Source organism: Elephas maximus, chromosome 1 (genome assembly GCF_024166365.1).
Source record: "Elephas maximus indicus isolate mEleMax1 chromosome 1, mEleMax1 primary haplotype, whole genome shotgun sequence".
NCBI lineage: Eukaryota > Metazoa > Chordata > Mammalia > Proboscidea > Elephantidae > Elephas > Elephas maximus.
In genome coordinates, this window is record NC_064819.1 from 222,658,793 (window position 1) to 222,681,218 (window position 22,426).

General features: G+C 42.2%; 1 protein-coding gene across 1 annotated transcript in view; it reads left to right on the forward strand.

Annotated features, from left to right (window-relative positions):
• Nucleotides 1-22,426, forward strand: part of AKAP12 (A-kinase anchoring protein 12) — a 128,538-nt gene that overhangs the window by 44,224 nt on the left and 61,888 nt on the right. The window contains exon 2 of the mRNA XM_049903584.1: nucleotides 20,593-20,707. Coding sequence (XP_049759541.1) covers nucleotides 20,593-20,707 — 115 coding nt within the window. The remainder of the gene's footprint in view (nucleotides 1-20,592; nucleotides 20,708-22,426) is intronic.

Here is a 22,426-nt window from a genome sequence, read left to right on the forward strand (position 1 = left end):
GAAGTAGATCGCCAGGCCTTTCTTCCTACTTGCATTCTTACTTACTTCCCTTTTGTCCAAAAACAGATCTGGTTTCCAGTTGCTGCAAATGACCTAACCCAATTTCCCGAGTCACCGTTTTGTCAGGTTCCTTTGCTCAATACCATCGTCTCTGGAAGAGTGGCTGCCCATTGAAATCACCTGGGGGAGCTTTAGACAATTCTAATGCCTGGGCCCGTCCCCAGAGATTCTGATTTAACTGGCTTGAGGTGTGCCAACAAAGTATTAGCCTTATTTTATAGATGAAGAAACTGCGGCACAGAGGATGAGAAGTTTGCTCAGATGTCTCACAACTCATAAGTGGCTGAACTGGGATTCCTCCCCAGCTAAGTGTAAAGTGTGCTTTATTTACTCTACTAGGAGTCCTGGTGGAGCAGTGGTTAAGCGCTCGGCTGCTAACAAAAAGGCTGGGGTTTGACCCACCAGCTGCTCCCTGGGAGAAAGATGCAGTAGTCTGCTTCTGTAAAGATTACAGCCTTGGAAAAACTTTAGGGCAGTTCTGCTCTGTCCTATAACGGTTGCAATGAGTTGGAATCACCTCGATGGCAAAAGGTAGGCTATGCTTGGATGCAGAGAACCATGTTGTTGTGGTTAGTTGCCATCAAGTCGATTCCAATTCATGGTGACCCCATGTTTGCAGGGTAAAACTTCACTGGGCTTTCAAAGCTGTGAACTTTCGGAAGCAGATTGCCAGGCTTCTCTTCCGGGACGCCTCTGGGTGTGTTCCAAACACCAACCTTTCACCTAGTCACCAAGTGCTTAACCATTTGCGCTTCCCAGGTCAAGCTTGGTAGCATTTTTTCCAGTTAATGGAAGGGTCCTGCCACTGCCCACTTTTATGAGTCAGTGGACCTCAGCAATGCCCTTGTTTCCCTCCGGCCTGATGTACCTATAAGCCCAGGCTTTGCTCAAGGAGCTGCAGGCCTTGGTGGGCCGTACCTTTACTTTGGCATGCAGCCAACAGTCTGTACTACACCAGGTCCAGAGCGAAGCACACGCCTCCCAGAAACCCATTTCCATTTATCATTTTAATTTTACTATTAACCGTCCATTAAGCCTAAATGGATTATTTAAAATGGCATCCTCAAGTCCATTATCAGAGCTGAATTTTTAATCCCTTTATTAAATAACCCATGCCACTGTGTTTTGGAAACTTTCTTTTGTTTTTTCGCATGTAAGGAGGCATTTCTGGGAGTCCCTTGGGATGGCTTAACATAGCTTTCCCCTCCGGCCGGCCTCCTCCCCCTCCTCCCAGGCTGAGTGCCTCTCTCTTAAACACTCATGTCAGGAGATGGTCTAGCAGTGGAACCCCATGCTTAGCTGGCTTCAGGAGGAAGCAGATGTGATGTAGAGACATTTAGTCAATTGAAAAGCAGTTTCGAATTCAGCCGAAGAAGCAATAGGTGCTCTTTAGCAAACATAGCACGGCTCTGTGTGGATTAGCAATTTGGTGCTTTTCTATTCTGCATCTTAAGCTTGTCAGTAATAGTGCTAGAGATATTCGGAGTAGAACATTGCAGGATAGCAACTGTTGATTCTTGGCTAAATCACATTATCTTAGCTGGGCCTTCTTTGCAAATTAAGTTAATTCTCATGTGAATAACACGAGCAATTTTGCTTGTTCGTTTTCTTTTTCAATCTAATGGAGCACAGACTTAGAATTGAAGTAGCAATGGGGTGAGCAATACATTCTTTTGAAATGGAATATATTTGTTGGAATTTTTTAAAAATCCGAAATCATTTTAAGCAACGTGGCTCAAAGGCAGTACAGCTGTTACATTTGCAGACTGACAATGTATGGTATTCACCTTTGACAGCGGTCTCTGTTATCATCCTTATTAGAAAAATATGTTGGCTAATTGCCTTTGTTGTGCAAAAGTTTGGAGCAAACTTCTGTTCTCATCTCTCTGTATGGCACCAGCAAGAGGTGGTGACGGGTGCTGGCTTGGGCTGCTGAAAACAAAAAATAAGCAAACAAACAAACCTCTTAGGTTGGTTGAAGGGACCCTGTTGTGTCTCTCCCGCCCCCATCTCTGCCATCTCTCCTGTAAACACAGGGTTTCTTTATCGCTTTAAACCCTTACTCCATCTCAGATGTCTGTCTTGTGTTGGATATTTGAATTTATCGTGAGCTGTTTTGCACTGTGTATTTATCATATCTGACTCCCTCTATGACACTCATGTTTTTGGGACACCCCTCTGATTAGAAGAAGTAGTATTAGCATCTAAAAAAATTTAAACTTTAAAAAATCTAAACTTTCCTTGGAATGATGCTTGTTTCTTTGTTGAAAGTGTTTATCTGGGCAGGCTAAGAAACTAACATTTCTACGGCACACAGTGGATTTCAGAACGTTTTGTGTTTTCAAATTCCTAAGCAAGGATATGACGTGATTATTTTACTATGAAATTCTGCAGATTCCTTTGAGAGAAATAGCTCTTTAATGAGAGAGTGAGGACGTGAGTACGATGTGTTGTGTAGGAATTAAGTGGGAATTGGGATCTTGACTTCCCCTTCTAGATCTGCTGCTGATGAAAATTAGTGTGGATTTGCCTGTTCAAGGCTTCAAAAGGAAGCAGGTGGGTAAGAATTGTCAGAAATGTTTGAGGACACCAATCGTGCTTTTGTTTTTGCTCGTTGCTATGGAGTTGGCCCCCGACTCTTGGTGACCCCACGCACAACAGAACAGAATGCTGCCCCATCCTGTGCCGTCCCCCTGACAGGTTGTGGATAGGACCATTGTGATTCATAGGGTTTTCATGGGCTGATTTTCAGAAGCCAAGCGCCAGGCCTTTCTTCCCAGTCTGCCTTAGTCTGGAAGCTCCACTGAAACCTGTTCAGCATATAGGAGTGCACTAGCCTCCACTGACATACAGGGGTAGCTAAACATGAGGTACATTGGCCGGGAATCAAACCCTTCGAAGTTACCACCCAGAGGAGGATGCTGGGTATCAGAGACTTGGCCTGGAATTCACAGGCTGTCTTCCAGTTGTATTTGTTCAGCATCTCTTTACCCTAAGTAAGTTGTTGTTAGGTGCCGTCGAGTTGATTTCGACTCATAGCGACCCCATGTGACAGCGCAGAACTGTCCCATAGGGTTTTCTAGGCTGTAATCTTTATAGGAGCAGATTGCCAAGTTGTTTCTGGTGGGTTTGAACCGTTTATCTTTCAGTTAGCAGCTGAGCACTTAACCATGGTGCCACCAGGGCTCCTACCCTAAGTAAGATACAGTCCTAAATGCCCTGAGGACTCCAAACGTTGCAAGTTAGGCATGTCACGTAATGAAACTGGTCAACCATCTTCACGCAGTGAGTTATTGCAGTTAGTAGGCCGTGCTTTCTGTTTCTCTCATCTCAAGCAGAGAACTTAAAAATTCCCTTTGCCTTCAATCAGCATGGGTGATCTCCCACCTAACCAGATTTAGAGTTCTTTGTTTTCTTTTACATACTTTCCCAGAGAACCCAGGAGTCTTAATACTTTTATTTATTTATTTATTTTTATTGAGCTTCAAGTGAACGTTTACAAATCAACTCAGTATGTCACATATAAGTTTATATACACCTTACTCCATACTCCCACTTGCTCTCCCCCTAATGAGTCAGCCCTTCCAGTCTCTCCTTTCGTGACAATTTTGCCAGCTTCCAACCCTCTCTACCCTCCCATCCCCCCTCCAGACAGGAGATGCCAACACAGTCTCAAGTGTCCACCTGATACAAGTAGCTCACTCTTCATCAGCATCTCTCTCCTACCCACTGTCCAGTCCCTTCCTCTTAATACTTTTTAAAACAACTTTTTAACCGACAACCGAAGGGACTATTTGAAATGTTGTGTTAAAACATAGTGCATTTATCTATGGTGTCTTCAGCGCTGGGGGCTGTTAGTAGGTATGGCTCAGACAGGATTCTGTGGGCAAATGGTTTTAGAAAAGGCCACCGATGGTTTCCTCCTTAGAGATTCAGAATGCATATTAACGTCTCTTTAAATTTCAAGTAAATCTGTTTAACTTTGTCTAAATTAGAGTTTCCCAAACTTACTTGAGCACAGGACACTTCCAAGACACACCTGGGGTACTGGCGGCAGTGATACTGGTGAAGCACCGATAGCTCCCTGATACCAGCTTGAAAAATGTTGCCATTTGGCATTTAATGGCCTACTTTGTAGACAACATTCCAAATAAAACCAGTGCCTATGTAGTAGCCAAGTCCTTCTGGGTTTAGGTAAGCAATGTGAGATACACTGTTCCTAAGACAGTTAATAATAATTTGAGTATTAATGTTTTAAAATATGCTAAAAGCAAACTGCTGGTTTTATTGGATGTATCTTAGCTTTCAAGGAGCCTTGGGGGGGTGTAAGGTTAAGTGCTCGGCTGCTAACCGAAAGGTGAGGGGTTTGAACCCATCATCCGCTCAATGGAAGAAGAGACCAGGAGATCTGCGCCCATAAAGATTACAGCCTTAGAAACCCTATGGGGCAGTTCTACCCTATTCTATAGGGTCACTGTGAGTTGCTATGACTCAATGGTACATAACAACAACATCTTAGCTTTCATTCTTTCTCATGTCCAAAGATGAGTTTGGGTTATTTCTCTTGAAAGTGGGATAAATAATTTTCACTAATTTTACAGAATATCATGGAAAACAGGAAAATTAGGAATCTAACAGCAGTGGCCAGGGGTACTGTCTCTGACATCAAGTAGCACCGAAGGAGGCACAAGCTCACGTGCTGTGCAGATGCTGTTCCAGAAACCTTCCTCAGATGGTGAGCGAGCAATTTCAAAAGAAATGTTAAGATTAATATTCATCTACCCTGAGATGGCAGAACTAGATGGTGCCCAGTTACCACTACCTACTGTTCTAATCAAGGCCACAATAGATGGACCCTGATAGAATGGAAGAAGAAGTCCAGACTTACTGGACCAGTTGAGGACTACCTGAGACTATCTCCCTGAGACAGTCTTTAACCTTGAACTGAAACTATTCCCTGAGATCACCTTTTAGCGAAATAGCAAAGTGGCACACAAAATGAAGGATGCTACTCATAACAATGGTGTGCTACTAAAAAGCCATCTATATGAAACCAAAAGGCCAACATTTACTCTAAAGCAAAAATAAGAAGATAATGGGGCAGGGCAACTAGAATACTGGAAACGCAACAACCACAACGCAATTAAAGAGAATGTTGACACATTGTGAAAAATGTAACTGATGTCAGTGAACTATTTGTATAGAGATTGTCAAATGGGAACCTAATTTACTGTGTAAACATTTACCAAAAACACAATAAAATATTATTTAAAAAAATAATAAGATTAATATTAAAGTCACCCTTACATTCTGAAAATCAGAATTTTCCCCACTAGGATTAAACTAAATGAATTAAATTGATGACAGTACAAGAAAACTGCTCCAACTCAATCAAGTATTAAAGTTGGTTAAATTTTGCTTCTTGGCGAATATTTTTGTTTATGGCAGTTGTTGGGTAATGTTGTAATGTTGAACAGATCTCAGAATAAGGACCTGCAAGGTAAAATGGTGGTGTGTGTAAGGTTCAGACAGCTGAATTCCGCTGTCGTCACTGTGGGGTGCTGGGTGATGGTGATGTGATCTGCAGCCCCCTTTCCTGTTGTTTTTGCTTCTGACTCTTGAAGACCCCATGTGTACAGAGTTGAACTGTTCCACAGAGTTTTCAAGGCTTCAGTCTTTCTTTCAGAAGCAGGCCTGTCTTCCGAGGCACCTCTGGGTGGATTCAAACCCCCAACCTTTCCACTAGTAGTTGAGCGCTTAACCATTTGCACCACCCAGCCACCTTACCCTCTTTCCTGGGTCCTTCAGGTTAACTCATCCATGTTTAAAGTAATGTCATCAGGGGATTTTTTGTTATTGTTGTTGTTGGTTTTGTTTTGCTGAATAGGTGAGTGGAAAGGAGTTGCATAACTAAAAAGAAGCAGTGCTTTTTAGCTGAAGGTCAGAAGTTTCAGGGCGTCAGGATGTTCAGAGGGAGGACTGCTGCCTCGTTCACAGGAGGGCTGGGACTTCTTTTCCGGTACCGCCTATTTTTTCCGTTACCTCTTTCCTGAGAAAAACTGGGATGCGAAAGAGATCTGAAAAGGGCATTATCTTCTTAGAGACAAAGACTTGTTTTCAGAGGCCATAGACTCATTCCTGGCCTGGGATGCATATTCTTCTCTGTTTCGTGTGGTCTGGGAGAGCTTTTGGCTCAGCGTTTTGATAATAACCCTGAAACTTGATAAGCAGTTCATTTTCTCTCTCTTTGGAAAACCTCTCAATTTAAAAGGTCTCCTCATATTTTTCTTTTGTAGGTTGCCTTGCATGGTTTTTAAATTCATGGACTATAAATATATATTCCCGATTGCCTTAGCACTGCTTACAGTTTATCGTGAAATTAGATCATTATCAAGAGAGGAACGATTTTACTACTCGAAACCCCCAAATATCGAAATTTTATTGACCGTACTTCAGAGTTAAACTCTGTGAGATGCTTGAGTAAAGGAAGCTTATTTTTTCTTCTAATTCTGGTAAAATTTCAAGACACTAACAAACATAGAAAATCGGATAAGGAACACCCATGTACCCATCACCCGGCTTCGACTCTTATCAATGTTTTACCAATCTTGTTTTGCCTAAGCCTTCTAGTTTGTATTTGCTAAAGTGTTTAAAGCAAATATAAGATAATTCATCTGCAGATCCTTCATCATATGTCTTTAATGGTTGAGGACTTTATAAAATAACATAACCATATAATTATTATTGTACTTTACAGGACTGATGATAACTTTCTAGAATCTTAATGTTTAAGATCTTTAAAAAATTACATTAACCCTAATGTTTTCATAAGACTTTATTTCCACATCGAAGAAATGGAGTGTCCTTTGGTGGAATGGTTTCACACTGAGATGCAGCATCTTGTGTCCAAACTTCTTAGAGAGCGTGACGGTTTAGAGGAAGGAATAGAGGGAGCAGAGAATTCATTCAGTCCAGTTGCCAACAAAAATTAGGGCTATTGCTCATATAAGATTCTTAGAAATCTGGGTTACTGATGGGGTAGTCAGTTTCTGCATTTAGACTGCATCTTATTTTCAGCCTGTTCCTAGAAATTTAGAAATACGATGGAAAAATTCTGTGTGTGTGTTTAAGTAAAAACCCAAACCCAAACCCACTGCTGTCAAGTTGATTCTGACTCATAACGACCCCATAGGATTTCCAATGCTGTACGTGTCTACGGAAGTAGACTGCCACATCTTTCTCCCTCAGAGTGGATGGTGGTTTTGAACTGCTGACCTTTTCAGTTAGCAGTTGACCGCTTTAACCACTATGCCACCGGGGCTCCTTTAAAAAAAAAAAAAAACTAAACCCATTGCTGTGAACTCAATTATGACTCATAGCAACCCTGTAGGACAGAGTAGAACTGCCCCATAGGGTTTCCAAGGAGTGACTGGTGGATTCGAGCTGCTTTGCTCTTGTCCAGGTTGCTATTGGACTACAGGCAGGCCCCCCTGCCCCGGGTTACAGATGAGTTGCGTTCCTAAGTCTGTCTTTAAGCCGAATTTGTACCTAAGTCAAAAGAGTTAGGTACAGTTCATATCTAATGTCAGTTGGTCAAATGTTGGTTTTAATATATAGTACATAGTGTAACTTTCTGTGCATTAAACGAACACTTTCAGATGCACTAAGACATCTTTTTTTTTTTTAATTTTTATTGTGCTTTAAGGTGAAAGTTTACAAATCAAGTAAGTGTCTCATGCACAAATTTATATACACCTTGCTATATACTCCTAATTGCTCTCCCCCTAATGAGACAGCACACTCCTTCCCTCCACTCTCTATTTTCATGTCCATTCAGCCAGTTTCTGACCTCCTCTGCCCTCTGATCTCCCCTCCTGACAGGAACTGTCCACATAGTCTCATGTGCGTACTCGATCCAAGAAGCTCACTCCTCACCAGTATCATTTTCTAATCTCATAGTCCAGTCTAATCCCTGTTGGAAGAGTTAGCTTTGGGAATGGTTCTTGTCTTGGGCTAACAGAAGGTCTGGGGACCATGACCTCCGGTGTCCTTCTAGTCTCAGTCAGACCATTAAGTCTGGTCTTTTTACGAGAATTTGAGGTCTGCCTCCCACTGCTCTCCTGCTCCCTCAGGGGTTCTCTGTTGTGTTCCCTGTCAGGGCAGTCATCGGTTGTAGCCGGGCACCATCTAGCTTGTCTGGTCTCAGGCTGATGTAGTCTTTGGTTTATGTGGCCCCTTCTGTCTCTTAGACTCATATTTACTGTAATTGTCTTTAGTGTTCTTCATTCTCCTTTGCTCCAGGTGGGTTGAGATCAATTGATGCATCTTAGATGGCCACTTGCTAGCATTTAAGACCCCAGACGCCACTCTCCAAAGTGGGATGCAGAATGCACACTAAAACATCTTTAACATAACGATGCAGTAATAATAATAACCTTTTTATGCATCTCGAAAAGTAGCACCATTGTATGTACCTCAAATTTTTAACATAATAGACTTTATGGGGGTTCGTTCATAACTATAGGTTATACGTAAGTTGGACATTCAGACATTCGTAACCTGGGAACTGCCTGTATTTGGTGTATGGTATTTGTAGAAATCTATGGGACAGTTCTACTTTGTCCTAGAGGGTCGCTATGAGTCGGAATCAATTCAACAGCAATGACTTTTTTGGGGGGGGGCGTGTTTGTAGCTATGGCTATTGACTTGTTCGAGGTAGTTATGTGGCCGTGAAGATGGTAGACATTTCGATTTATGTTGATGCTTTTCAGACTATGTTGATGGATGGGCTCACTAACACAAACCACACAGCTGTGTGTGCATGTGTCTGTGTGTGTGGTCATTTGCAGCCCTATTTCCACAGAAGGAGAACTTGTCTTTGCAACCAGAAGATCTGAACCAACCAGAAGCCTCAGGTGCCATAATTCCTTGTAGACCACTATCAGGAGGCTCAATTCCCCTGGGCTGCACCTCCACAGTCATTGTGCCAACTCCATTTCGAGACTATTGCCATTTTCCCTGTAGCAGTGCCCTGTGTCTATGAGTGTGTGTGATCCAATGTAATGTACAGAGTTGTGTCTAATTTTGTTGGATTCCTTTGTCACCTTAATTCTAATGCTGCTGCCTTTGAAACCCGCCTCAAAACAAAACAAAACAAAAAAACAGTTGCTATCAGTCCATTCTGACCCGTGGCAACCACATGTGTGTCAGAGTAGAGGTATATTCTTTAGGGTTTTCAGTGGCTGATTTTTCAGAAGTAGATTGCCAGGCCTTTCTTCGAAGTGCCTATGGGTGAACTCAAACCTCCAATCTTTCGGTTAGTAGCCAAGTGCTTAACTGTTTGCACCACCCATGGATGCCACAACATAAATACAAGAACAATTTATTAACGGGGACTTTAATGTGATGTTTAAGGGCTGGGAAATACTGGAATGGAAAATATGCCTTGATTTGATTAAGTAGAACGAGACTCATAAAATGGCTGCTGAGTGCTTTTCAAGTTAGAGAGATAACTTCCCAAACATTATTTCATTTAAATTTCAAATAATCCAAAAACAAAGGTAGTACTAGTCCCAATTTATAATTGAGAATATAAGCCTAGAGATAAGGTCCCATGGCTAAGGTGAGCTTGGCCTCGAACCCAGATCTTGTACATGCTGAGCTGTCTCTGTTGTTTCCCCCATACCTTCCATAGTTAAAAAAAAGAGGAGAAAACTCAGGTGACTGTCCTCCATTTAGACCTATGTGTAAATGACATTGCCCCTTTTTTCCTACCCCCCAAAATAAACCAAACCCATTGCCCTGGAGGCGATTCTGACTCATAGTGACCCCGTAGGACAGAGTAGAACTGCCCCATAGGGTTTCCTAGTCTGTAATCTTTACGGAAGCTGACTGCCACAGAGCATCTGGTTGGTTCAAACCGCCAACCTTTCAGTTAGCAATCGAGGGCTTAACCACTGCACCACCAGGGCTCCTCTTCCTCCTACCCAGGCCACTAGAAAACTAGAATTGGAAGTCTTCACTGGGCCAGGTTTCTGTTGGGTGCCCAGCATGAATAAGACAAGCAAGATTCTTGCGCTTTCATTTTAGAGGGGAAAGCAGACATTGAACAAGTAATTCCCACGAGATCACATTTGAGGAACAAATGGTATAACAAAAATAGCTAAAATTTATATTGATAGTTTGCTTATGGAGAACTTAACATGTCCTGGGTGTTGTTCCAAATATTCTTTGAGATCGATAAAAATGAATCTGTAACCCCATTTTACTGGGAAAGGGGGAAGGGTATGAGAGGCTAAATAACTTGCCTGAGATCACAGAGCAAGTCAGTGACAGAGCAGAATTCAAACTCAGGCCCTCTGACAGGAGCCTCCGCTGTCCCGTCCACTTCCTGTTCGCTGGCAATGACTGGGCAAGTAGACAATACCAAATTTGAAATAGTTAATCTTGCCAGGAAGTACCTAGCCCTCAGCCCTGCTTTTGTGAGCCTGTCAGGTTCAGGGTTCAGAAGCCAGTATGGTTTTGTTTGTATGAAAAAGCTCCTGAAATATGATTTCACTGTTAAATTTCTATCTTAGTGCAATTCTGTTTTCCCATGAAAATTCATGTAAGGGCTTCACTGTAAATACAATGTAAAATGTAAATGTAAAATGCTTCACTGTAAATTATCATTTCTTACCTGCTCTCTCTCATTCTGACAATAAATAAACTAACAGCTTCTCTCCACCTCCTAACTGTGACAGTAACCATGCCAATTAGATCGAGGACAGAACACGGAAAAGTAGAAAATTTAAGGAAGTCAACTATTCATAGTTCCACCCCCAGCAGTAATTTGGCCTATTGTTATACTAACAATTTGGTAGTATAGTTTGTGTTGGTCAGTATGTTCTTGTACATATTTGCAACCATATTGCACACATAACTGTTTAGTTTGCTTTTTAAACTTAGCATTACAACATAAATCACATCTCTACACTATAACATATATTTTAAATGCCTGCAAAACATGCTATAACCATCCCTCCGATTTTGGGTATTTAGTGTTGTTTCTGATATTAAGGTTTTAAAAAGTCGTATTTTGCTTTCCTTCCTCTTAAAGAGTTTGGTGGTGGTGGTGTTGTAGTTTTGCAGTGACCTTGGTCGTAAGAGAAACCCTGGTGGCATCGTGGTTAAGAGCTATGGCTGCTAACCAAAAGGTCAGCAGTTCAGATCCACCAGGCGCTCCTTGAAAACCCCATGGGGCAGTTCTACTCTGTCCTATAGGGTTGCTATGAGTCAGAATCGACTGCACTGCAACGGGGTTGGTTAGCCATAGGCATTGGATCAATTTCATGTAATTAACGAAAACATCCCATCTTCTGCTCCTTGCTCTCTGTACTAAAGGTTTATACAGCATATAGACTTGGATTTTACAAACCTCTCTGCTTGGATTAGTTTAAAATTACAAACAGTTATTTTTTTAAGATAAAAAGCAAACCTTTTGAAACCGGTAATTCTTTTAGCATTCTGTAAAGGCCATCTAAATTGGAGGGAAAACTTTCAGCATAAAAGATAACCTAAGTTAAAAATTGGAATTGTTGTGCCAGCTTAAACTCTTAAAAACCAAAACCAAAACCCAAACCTGTTCCTGTTGAGTTGGTTCTAACTCATAGCGATCTTACAGGGAAAAGCACAATTACCCCATGGCATTTCCAAGGCTGCGAATCTTTATGGAAGCAGACTGCCACATCTTTCTCCCTCGAAGTGGCTGGTGAGTTCGAACCTCCCACTTTCGATTCGAAGCTGAGCACTTAACCTCTGCGTCACTAGGGCTGCCTTATATTTTTATAACCAAACCTGATGCCTTCAGGCGGATTCTGACTCATAGTGACGAGCGGCTGGTGAATTCGAACTGCCCATCTTTTGGTTAGCACCCAGACTCTTAACCATCGGGGCTCCTAGATTTTTACAGCTTGTGCCATTTTTGTGAAATGGGGTTGGTGGTCGTTTTATGACTTCAGAACTCTGCTCTTAAGTCAGTTCTGAGGTTCAACATTCTTTGTGTTAGGGCTGTGCATGTGGTGGGCAAGGAGCAGCTTTGGGGCGCAAATACCTGGTAGGAGTCCCAGCTTCACCACACCCTCACTATGTCACCTTGTTTACGGTATTTCTCAGATAGATGTAAGAAAAGGATGTTGATCGTAGCTTCCTTAAGGTGGGGAATTAGCAACTTTCTGTAAAACTCATGTTTGCGAAAAGGGTAGCAAAAAAAAAACCTGACCTGTTGCTGTCCAGTCAATTCTGACTCATAGCGACCCTATAGGACAGAGTAGAACTGCCCCACAAGGTTTCCAAGGAGCAAGCGGCTGGCGGATTCAAACTGCCGACCTTTTGGCTAGCGGCCAGCTCTTAACCACTGTGCAACCAGTGCTCCGAAATGGGTACATGAGCCACAGTACACGTGTTCATTTATCAGGGTGGTCTGTTGTAGAACTGTGATGCTCTTGGCCCTGTCTTGGTCAGTATTTTTTTATTAATGACTTGACTGAAAATATTAACATGCTAATCACATTTGGAGATGATATCAATAGGAATTAAAGCTCCTTGAGGGTAGTTTAGTCCATTGGCTTAGATGATCTTAAAGGATTTATAAACCCTTAAAAACCAGGCTAAATTTCATAACATGGAGGAACCTGGAAGGCATTATGCTCAGTGAAATTAGTCAGATGCAAAAGGACAAATATTGTATAAGACCAATATTATAAGATCTTGAGAAATAGTATAAACTGAGAAGAACACATTCTTTTGTGGTTACGAGAGGGGGGACAGAGGGAGGGTGGGAGAGGGTTATTTACTGATTAGTTAGTAGACAAGAACTACTTTAGGTGAAGGGAAGGACAATACTCAATACAGGGAAGGTCAGCTCAACTGGACTGGACCAAAAGCAAAGAAGTTTCCAGGATAAATTGAATGCTTCGAAGGTCAGCGGAGCAAGGGCAGGAGTTTAGGGACTATGGCTTAAGGGGACTTCTAAGTCAATTGGCAAAATAAATTCTATTATGAAAACATTCTGCATCCCACTTTGAAGTGTGGGGTCTGAGGTCTTAAATGCTAACAAGCAGCCATCTAAGATGCATCAATTGGTCTCAACCCACCTGGATCAAAGGAGAGTGAAGAACACCAAGGTCACACAATAACTATGAGCCCAAGAGATAGAAAGGGCCACATGAACTAGAGACTTACATCATCCTGAGACCAGAAGAACTAGATGGTGCCCGGCCACAACGAATAACTGCCCTGACAGGGAACACAACAGAGAACCCCTGAGGGAGCAGGAGAACAGTGGGATGCAGACCCCAAATTCTCAGAAAAAGACCAGACTTAATGGTCTGACTGAGACTAGAAGAATCCCAGAGGTCATGGTCCCCAAGCCTTCTGTTGGCCCAGGACAGGGACCATTCCTGAAGACAACTCATCAGACATGGAAGGGACTGGACAATGGGTTGGAGAGAGATGCTAATGAAGAGTGAGCTACTTGTATCAGGTGGACACTTGAGTCTGTGTTGGCATCTCCTGTCTGGAGGGGAGATGGGAGGGTGGAGAGGGTTAGAAACTGGCAAAACGGTCATGAAAGGAGAGACTGGAGGGGAGGGAGCGGGCTGACTCATTGGGGGAGAGTAAATGGGAGTATGTAGTAAGGTGTATATAGGCTTATATGTGACAGACTGACTTGATTTGTAAACTCTCACTTAAAGCACAATGAAAATTATTTTTTTAAAAAAACCAGGTTAAAAAAATCTTATTATCACAAAACAATTTATGTATAAATTTTTGAATGAGAAACTAATTTGCGCTGTAAACTTTCACCTAAAATACAATTAAAAAAAAATTTTAAAGTCTTATTAACATGCTTATTTATAATCTAAGAATTATGAATTTTAGGCCCAATGTATTTTCACTTTTAAAATGATGAAATGAATAAAAAGAAAACCACATCTCTTCCCCCAGCCCTCCTCCAAAAGAACAAAAACCAACAACAAAAATTCCACAGAGGTAACCATTTGTGAAGGGTTTGGTATCTATTATTTTAGACTTTTTTTTTTATTGCTTTTACAAACGTTAGAATAACCTCTCCTCCCTCCTCCGCTTCTCTCTGAGTATTTTTGTTTTGTTTTAAACACGTAAAGGAATCATATATTCTTGACAACTTGCTTTTTGCCACGTCAATTGTAGGCCTCTTTCACATCAGCGTGTCTAGATGGAGCTCCTTCCTTTGATGCTGTCTGTTGTACATCTCACAACTGAAGTGTTCCCTCCACTGATAGACATTTACGTTTTTTGCTGTTACCCATTAATGTGCATTTCCCTCCTTGTAACTATACCGGCATAAGTATATAAAGCCCTATCTGAAATTTCAAATGCATATTTGACATTTTCGTAGCTGTTTCCAAATTGCTCTACAAAAGGATTGTTCTGGTTTATGCTCTGATCTTTGGTTTGTTCTGTTTGATTTTTTTTTTTTATAAGATTTACTTTTAAAATGGTTTGTATTAGAATGAAGAAGAAAATACATTGAAGAGTTTTTTACATGTTTTGTCCAGGGTTATTAAATTCTTCTAGAAAATCTTTTATTCTGATCCTTTGTGTGTATGTGTACTTGCCATATTGACCTGTTTCTGTTTCCTTCATGGTCACGGCTGCTGAACGATTCTAATTCCTAGGCACCTCTGGGTGGACTCAATTCTCCAGCCTTTTAGTTTTCAGCCAAGTGCATTAGCCATTAACACCACTGAAAACTCTATGGAGCACAGTTCTATTCTGACAGATATAGAGTTGCCATGAGTCGGAGTAAGCTTGATAGCAACTGGTCTCCTGCCCTACACCAAAAAAGCCAGTTGCCGTCAAGTTGATTTCAGCTTGTGGCAACTCCATGTTTTCTTGGTTGTAATCTTTATGGAAGCATTGCCAGGCCTTTCTTCTGTGTATGGCTGGGTGGGTTCAAACCGTTAACCTTTAGGTTAGTTGTTGAGTGCAAACCGTTTGTGACACCTAGGGACCTCTCAGTTGATATTGTTGTTGTAGGGTGCCATCGAGTTGATTTTTGACTCATAGTGACCCCACGTGACAGAATAGAACTGCCCCGTAGGGTTTTCTAGGCTGTAATCTTTACAGGAGCAGATTGCCAGGTCTTTGTCCTGTGGAGCAGCTGAGTGGGTTTGAACTGCCAGCCTTTCCGTTAGCAGCTGAGTGCTTGACTGTTGTGCCACCAGGGCTCCTTTTCAGCTGAGATTACAGAGGTTTATTGCCCTGTTGTTGTGTGCCTTCAAGCCGATTCTGACTCATAGCGACCCTATAGGACAAAGTGGAACTGCCCCGTAGGGTTTCCTAGGCTGAAATCGTTATGGGACTAGATCACCAGGTCTTTTCTCACATTGCATCACCAAGGCTCTTTTTTACTGCCCTCGGTGGAATGAAGGGAGCCCTGGTGGTGCAGTGGTAAGTGCTTGGCTGCTAACCAAAAGCTGGTTCCAACCTACCAGCAGCAGCACAGAAGAAAGATGTGGCTGTCTGCTTCTGTGAAGATTAGAGCCTTGGAAACCCTATGGAGCAGTTCTACTCCATCCCATAGGATTGCTATGAGTTGGAATCGACTGGATGGCAACAGAGTTTTAGGTAGGATGAACTGCAGTGGTCGGAGCCTCACTCCGCTAGTACATGGACTTGAGGAAATCCGAGCCACTTCCACCCGCGTTGATCATCCAATGAGAATGCAGAGCAGGGTGCAGACAGTTACTTAAGTAGGTTCACTTCCTCTTCCCCAACATCCCAACAGCTGTGGAGAGCTCTCCTGTTTTGTTCATTTTCAGCTCATTAGAGAGCTTGATTTTCCTTCTGCTTACTCTGCCAAGGGGGGTTCAGGAGCAAGTTGTGCACAGTCCTGTGGAGAAGGAAGGGGAAAGGAGAAGCCTGGCTGTTTTTCTTCAATGCCTTTGCCGCCATTTTGGATACGCTCAGTTGTCGTTTTTACAGAAATGGGAGGAAAACATTGTTGCTGGAAGCATTTGAGATTTTTCTTAAATGCTTGTTTAGTTGTAATCTGGTAGTACTTTATGGGAATAAACTCTGGCTGACCCACACAAAGGATACGAGCTTGAAAACATTTAAGGTTTTGATTTGTTCAGAAGAGGCGTTTTCGTTTTTGAAGTAGAAATCCAATGGGAAATAGGTTTTCTGGTGCTTACCATGTTTAAGTGTGAGGAGTACATCTTCAATCCAGCTCTGACCTCAAGAGAAAGAACTGTATTCATAAAACTAAGTGCAAGATAGGTGGATAAAACTATTTGAGGAAGCTTCAGAGGGAAAAAGTGGAACAGAAATTTTCTTCTCCTTTCTCACTTGAAATCCTAATACTCTTTGCCTTCCTGAACTAGATGACCCTCGTACCTCATCTTGCTCCGTATCTTCCCATCCTGTGTGTCAGTAAGTTATATCCTCATGTCTTCAGGGTATATCTAGGCATACCAAAAAAAACAGTTGTTGTTGAGTTGATTTGTATTCATGGTGACACCACGTGTTTCAGATAAAACTGTGCTCCAAAGGGTTTTCAATGGCTGTGAAGTAGATTGTCATGCCTTTCTGCCACAGCTCTTCTGGGTAGATTCGAATTGCCAACCTCTCGGTTAATAGCCAAGTATTTAACTGTTTGCACCACCCAGTGACCTAGCTGTGTGTATGTCTTTGTCTTCTGTGGGCATTTCAGTTACAGGGAAAAGAGGGGATGTCTGGGACAAGCACGGTAAGTGCTGAGTGACAAGGAATGTGTCCACAATGTGTTGTATGAGAAAACCAGGTTATAAAACAGCATGTATTCTCCATTTTTGTTTGCGGGGGGGGGGGAGGGAAATGCTTATGTGCACATACATACACATAGAAAGACTGAAGGGCCATACACACGTTTAAGGAACAGTGGATTGGGTTTGAGATTTGACAGAACTTTAACTTATGGATAAGTATCAGAAGTACCTGCATTTTTAACAATACTATGAAATGTTTGGCATCCCTGCGTGGTGCAGATGGTTAACACGCTTGGCTGCTAACTGAAATGTTGGATGTTCGAGTCTTCTCAGAGGTGCCTAGGAAGAAAAGAGGCCTGGCAATCTACTTCCCCAAAATCAACCACTGAAAAGCCTATGGAGCACAATTCTACTCAGATACACATGGGTCCCCACAAGTCAGAGTCGACTCGACAGCAGCTGGTTTCAACTATTATGAATTATTTTGATGGCTGGGGATGGGAGAAGAGGAAAGGAAAACACTGTTTTTATTTTGGGTGAAAAAACAAAGCGAACTATCCACCTACAAGAACACATGACGTTTTGCAAAAGCTTCTGCAAATTCAAGGACAGAATGGTGGAAATGTCTGAAGATGGCTAGAAGCCAGTCCCATTTTTGTGTGGAGTGTTGGAACGTGGTGGGCTCTGGAGGCTCACCACGGAGAGCGTGCTGGGATCAAAGTCTGGGTATGCTTGTTGGACCCAAGCTATGCACATAATGAAATAGGCTCAGAACTCAGTTTCAGTAATATCACTGTCATGAATTGTCTATCACTAAATTTAATAAAGTATCAAGTACCTTTCTGAAGTCGAGACATCTGCCCTGTGGTCAGTGGGAATGGCTGATCCCTATGTTTCTTATTATCATGCTTGGGATATAAGGAGGGCTGGCGGTCAGTCTCAGTTTTTAGGGCCGAATTTCTGTCACCCAATATACTTCATTATATATGTGTAATACAGTGAAGCCTGTAAGAGCTGGAACTGGACCAGACTGCCTGCTTTTCCGGGTCTCACAAGTTTTCTGCCTTTGACAGGGTGCAGTCTTACCACTTTTCTATTGCTTGTTTTAGTGGAAAATATTTGCGTTTTCCTTCTCTGACAGGTTTCCACCTTGCACAAGTTCCTGCTTTCTCAGGTTTTGCTGTATTTTTAAGGGTAGACGGAAGTTTGTGCCCGTGTCCTGTAGAGCCTCCACATTTAAAGATGCTCCATGTGGCTCTGACTAAAGATACGTTAGGAGCCCCGGTGGCTCAGTGGTTAAAGCAATAGGCTTCACAAAAGGTGATGAGCAATTTTCTAAGAATTATTTTGGTGAGAGTCATGTCTGTAGAACTTCAGAGTTCTAGTTTGTAAGCAGAGGGCACAGTTGGCCAAAGCTCATTGCATTGAAATTGAGGGATGAGACAGCTTTCTTGTGTTCCTCGTTTAGTTTGCCATATCATGGTGTATACATTAATATCTTTTACGTTTAAGATTCAGTGGGTTATATGTGTAGCCCACAATGACATATAACTACTGCTTTCTTGCTCTGGCTCTTCTTTGCATTATTAATCTCATTTATATCTATAATGCTATTTAGTTAAAATACTTTTAAATGCTGACACTTTTCGCTGATGAGCATTGTGGGGTTCTGTCCTCCCTCTTGTGTCTTTAGGTTTCATTTAAAATTCCCGTCTTTCATATTTTGGTAAGAGAAGACTTAAAGTGGAAGTGTAATCTGAGCATTCCGTTTAATAAATGGACTCAGCATGGGCACTTGGAAGCCAAGTATTCCATCTGCAGTATAAGTATTAAAGCACAGTGACATTCCAGAAGGAAGCTCGTAGAGTTGAAGGACAGCTTTGCTGGGAGCTGGGAACATCCAGGTGGAATCAATTTAGCAATGCTCAGGGCTTCTGGATTGATGATCTTGAACTCACTGTCTCTTCAAGGCTCTGATCTAAGGCAGTGGTTTGGCCAGTGTGATCCACTGGCCTGTGAGCAGGGTGCAATGCCTGCCAAACGAGTCCCGGGCTTTAAGATTTCTTTATAACAGGAAGGCCCTTCAAAACTTGGCGCCTTCTTTATGTTAGGAGGCCCTGGGTGTGCAGACAGTTAACGTGCATGGCTGCTAATCAAAGGTTGGAGGTTCAAGTCCACGCACAGGCACCTTGGAAGAAAGGCTGGCAATCTAGTCCAAAAAAATCAGCCTTTGAAAACCCTGTGGAGCACAATTCTACTCTGACTCACATGGGGTTGCCGTGACTCGGAGTCGACTCAGTAGCAACTGACTTTACTGGTGTCTTTACACTGGGGGCTTCAACAATCCTTAGTGTCTTGGAAAAGCCCTGGACGGAGTTAGTAGTGTGACCTGGCCTTTGGACGCTGGCACTTCCACCGGTCAGCTGTGGGGCCCTTGACAAGCAAACTCTGCCCCTCGCAGTTGCATTGAGTCCCAATGTCCTTACCTGTGAAATGGAAATAACAGAAGCTGCCCTATAGAGCTCTTAAGACAGATAAGGAATATATACAAAGCATTCTCAAAATCTTTAGGTTCCCATTGTTGTTGTGCTATTTCTAATTGGCTTAAAACTTTTTACCTATATTCTCAGGGTTTAAAAAAATAATAATTAAGGACATGCCACCATGCTTGCTGTTGCATAGACCATCCTACCGCAAGGACTGCAAATGACCATTTTAGTAATATTTTTAAATAAACGATAATTCATGAAAGCATCTGCTACATACATCTCTTGTTCACTCAGCTCTGTGCTCACTGGCTGTCATATCTCAAGGCCTTCTAACATGCAGCTCCTTCTTTCTCCACATCCCCTTAGCTCCTCTCAGGCACCCCTTGCCTGGGGAGCTTGGGGCTTAGCTTTGCCTTTACTTCTCCACAGAAGGCTTCTGGACACCCCAAACTAGGTTAGGGCCCTCTATTTATTGTCACTTGCTCTCTGTATGCCTTCTTTTCCTGGCAGCTTTCACAGAGGACACAGTATCACTTATGTATTGTTCCAGTCAAATATGCATGTTATTGTTGTTAGTGCCGTCTGAGTTGCCCCTGACTCGTGGTGACCTCATATCTAACAGAAGGAAGTGTTGCCCAGTCCTGCGCCATCTTCACGATCGTAATTGAGCCCATTGTTGCGGCTGTTGTGTCAGTTCATCTCATCAAGGATTTCCCCTGTTTTCCCTGACCCTCTACTTTACCAAACATGATGTCCTTTTCTAGTGATTGGTCTTTCCTGATGACGTGTCCAAGGTAAGCGAGCCAAAGTCTTGCCATTTTCCTTTCTGAGTAGCGTTCTGGTTGTATTTCTTCTGAGACTACATAACTTGAGTCTAATCACGAGGAAATGTTTGTTGAAAATAAAAATATTTTTCAACAGTCTGCCCTCCCTAGGAGTTTGTAAGTAAGCTCAACGCTGCAAGGAAAGCACCCGACTTATTATTATAGCTCAGATAGGCCTGGAACAGTGGGTGTGTTTATTATGCATGGTGTTCAGATGAATGAATGAATGAGTGCATGGTGGGCACACTTCCCCAGATCTAAAGCCCTGTCTGCTTGATAACAGTACCCTGAGCCTTTCGTAAGGTACCCGGATCATTCAGATGAATAAAAGATTTAAATCCTTGTTGAACCTCCATTTCTCTGCATTTCTCCTTTAAACGGTTTATGTTCTTGAAGCGAAAGTGTAGTTTGTACCTTGGTCATTTACATGGCTTTGTCTTCCCGCAGCTCCTACAGAAGAATGGGCAGCTGTCCACCGTCAGCGGCTTAACTGAGCAAGGCGAGCTCAGCCTCCAGGAAGGGGACCTGAGCGGCAAGGAGGAAGAAGTCATTGTCACAGATGGTAAGTCACCCTTCCAGGCTCCTGGCAGAATGCCAAGGACTGGAAGACAAACAGCACCTGCAGCGAACTGCAGAGAACAGTAAACACAGGTCTCGGCAGAAAATAGGCTATAATTCTACCTGGTGGTGGATGATGGTAACAAGAACAACCAGTTAGTTATAAAAGGAAGTATTTATCTGACCCTTTGGGTAAGCCCTATACTCAGGTCCTGAAGTTATGTTTTCTCCTTCTTGAACATCCTTAGGGCAAACTTAATGCCTTTTTACTATTGTTGCCTTATCCCAGCTACTTGTCTAGTATCGAATGTGAATTCTTTTTTTAATAATTGATTTTATTTGTTGTTGCTGAGAATATTCACAGCAGAGCACACACCAATTCAACAGTTTCTACAAGTACAATTCAGTGACATTGATGACATTAGTTATGCAACCTCTTCACCTTCCTCCCCCAACTTGTTCCTCCCCCTTTAACAACACATTGGCTTCTTGAAATAAACAGAACAAAGCCTCCCTCCTCATCAGCAGTAGGTTAAATGAACGTGAGAAAGGAAGGAACCCTCTTTTCCTGCATGTTAACTGGGGGAAAGCATGACCCGTATAGATTAGGATTTCTTTCTTTTCATAATTTATTTTATTTATTGTTGATATTGATAATATATACAAAACATACACCAATTCAAAAGTTTCTACATGTACAATTCGGTGACACTGATTACATTTTTTGAGTTGGGCAACCATTTTCACCCTCTTTTGTGAGTTGTTCCTCCCCCCGTTAACATAAACTCACTGCCCCCTAAGCTTCCCATCTAACCTTTCGAGTTGCTTTTGTCAGTTTGGGTAGATCTAAAAAGAGGACAATGCTCAAGGCAGACATTCTTTACTAGTTAACCTAAACTATTGTTTGGTTTTAAGACGACTTCAGGGGATATTATTTAGTTCAAGGTTTAAATGATTATCTCAGGGTGATAGTTTCAGGGGTTCATCTAGCCCCCAGGGCTCCAGAAAGTCTAGATTCCATTAGAATTTGAAATTCTGTTCAGCATTTTCCCCCTTTTGATCAGGCTTTTGTTTCTTTTTTTTAATAATTTGTTTTATTTTTGTTGTACACCAATTCAATTTCTACATGTACAATTCAGTGACATTGACTACATTCTTCGAGTTGTTGAATGTGAATTCTTGTTGGAAACACTGGAATAGTGGTTGCTTTAAAAGAGTTGGTTTCACGCTTTATAGAGAGAACCCTGCTACACTTGCACAGTTTTCTGATCATTTCCCTTTCAAGGTAAACAACTCCCTTTGTCTAATTGGATGTGCTACATATTTTATAGCTCTTGAGCCCAAGAGATCCTAAACCAAAAAAAAAAAAAAAAACCCTTGTTCATTGAGTCAGTTCAGACTCATGGCAACCCCGTGTGTTACAGAGTAGAACCGAACTCTGTAGGGTTTTCTTGTCTGTAGTCTTTATAGAAGCAGATTGCCAGGGCTTTGTTCCACAGTGCTGCTGTGTGAGTTTGAACCGCCAACCTTTTTGTTAGTGATTGCATTCAAACTGTTTGTGCGCTTGAGAGATCCTAGAGGGCTGTTTACTGGAGAGGGAGTCGTTCACCACAGTATCACTGGTTTGATTTCAGCCCAGGTGGGATGTGGGTAGATGCGACCATACCTTATGGTCAAAATTGAGTACCTTGAGTGGTAGGTTTCTCATGAAAAGCCACATGTT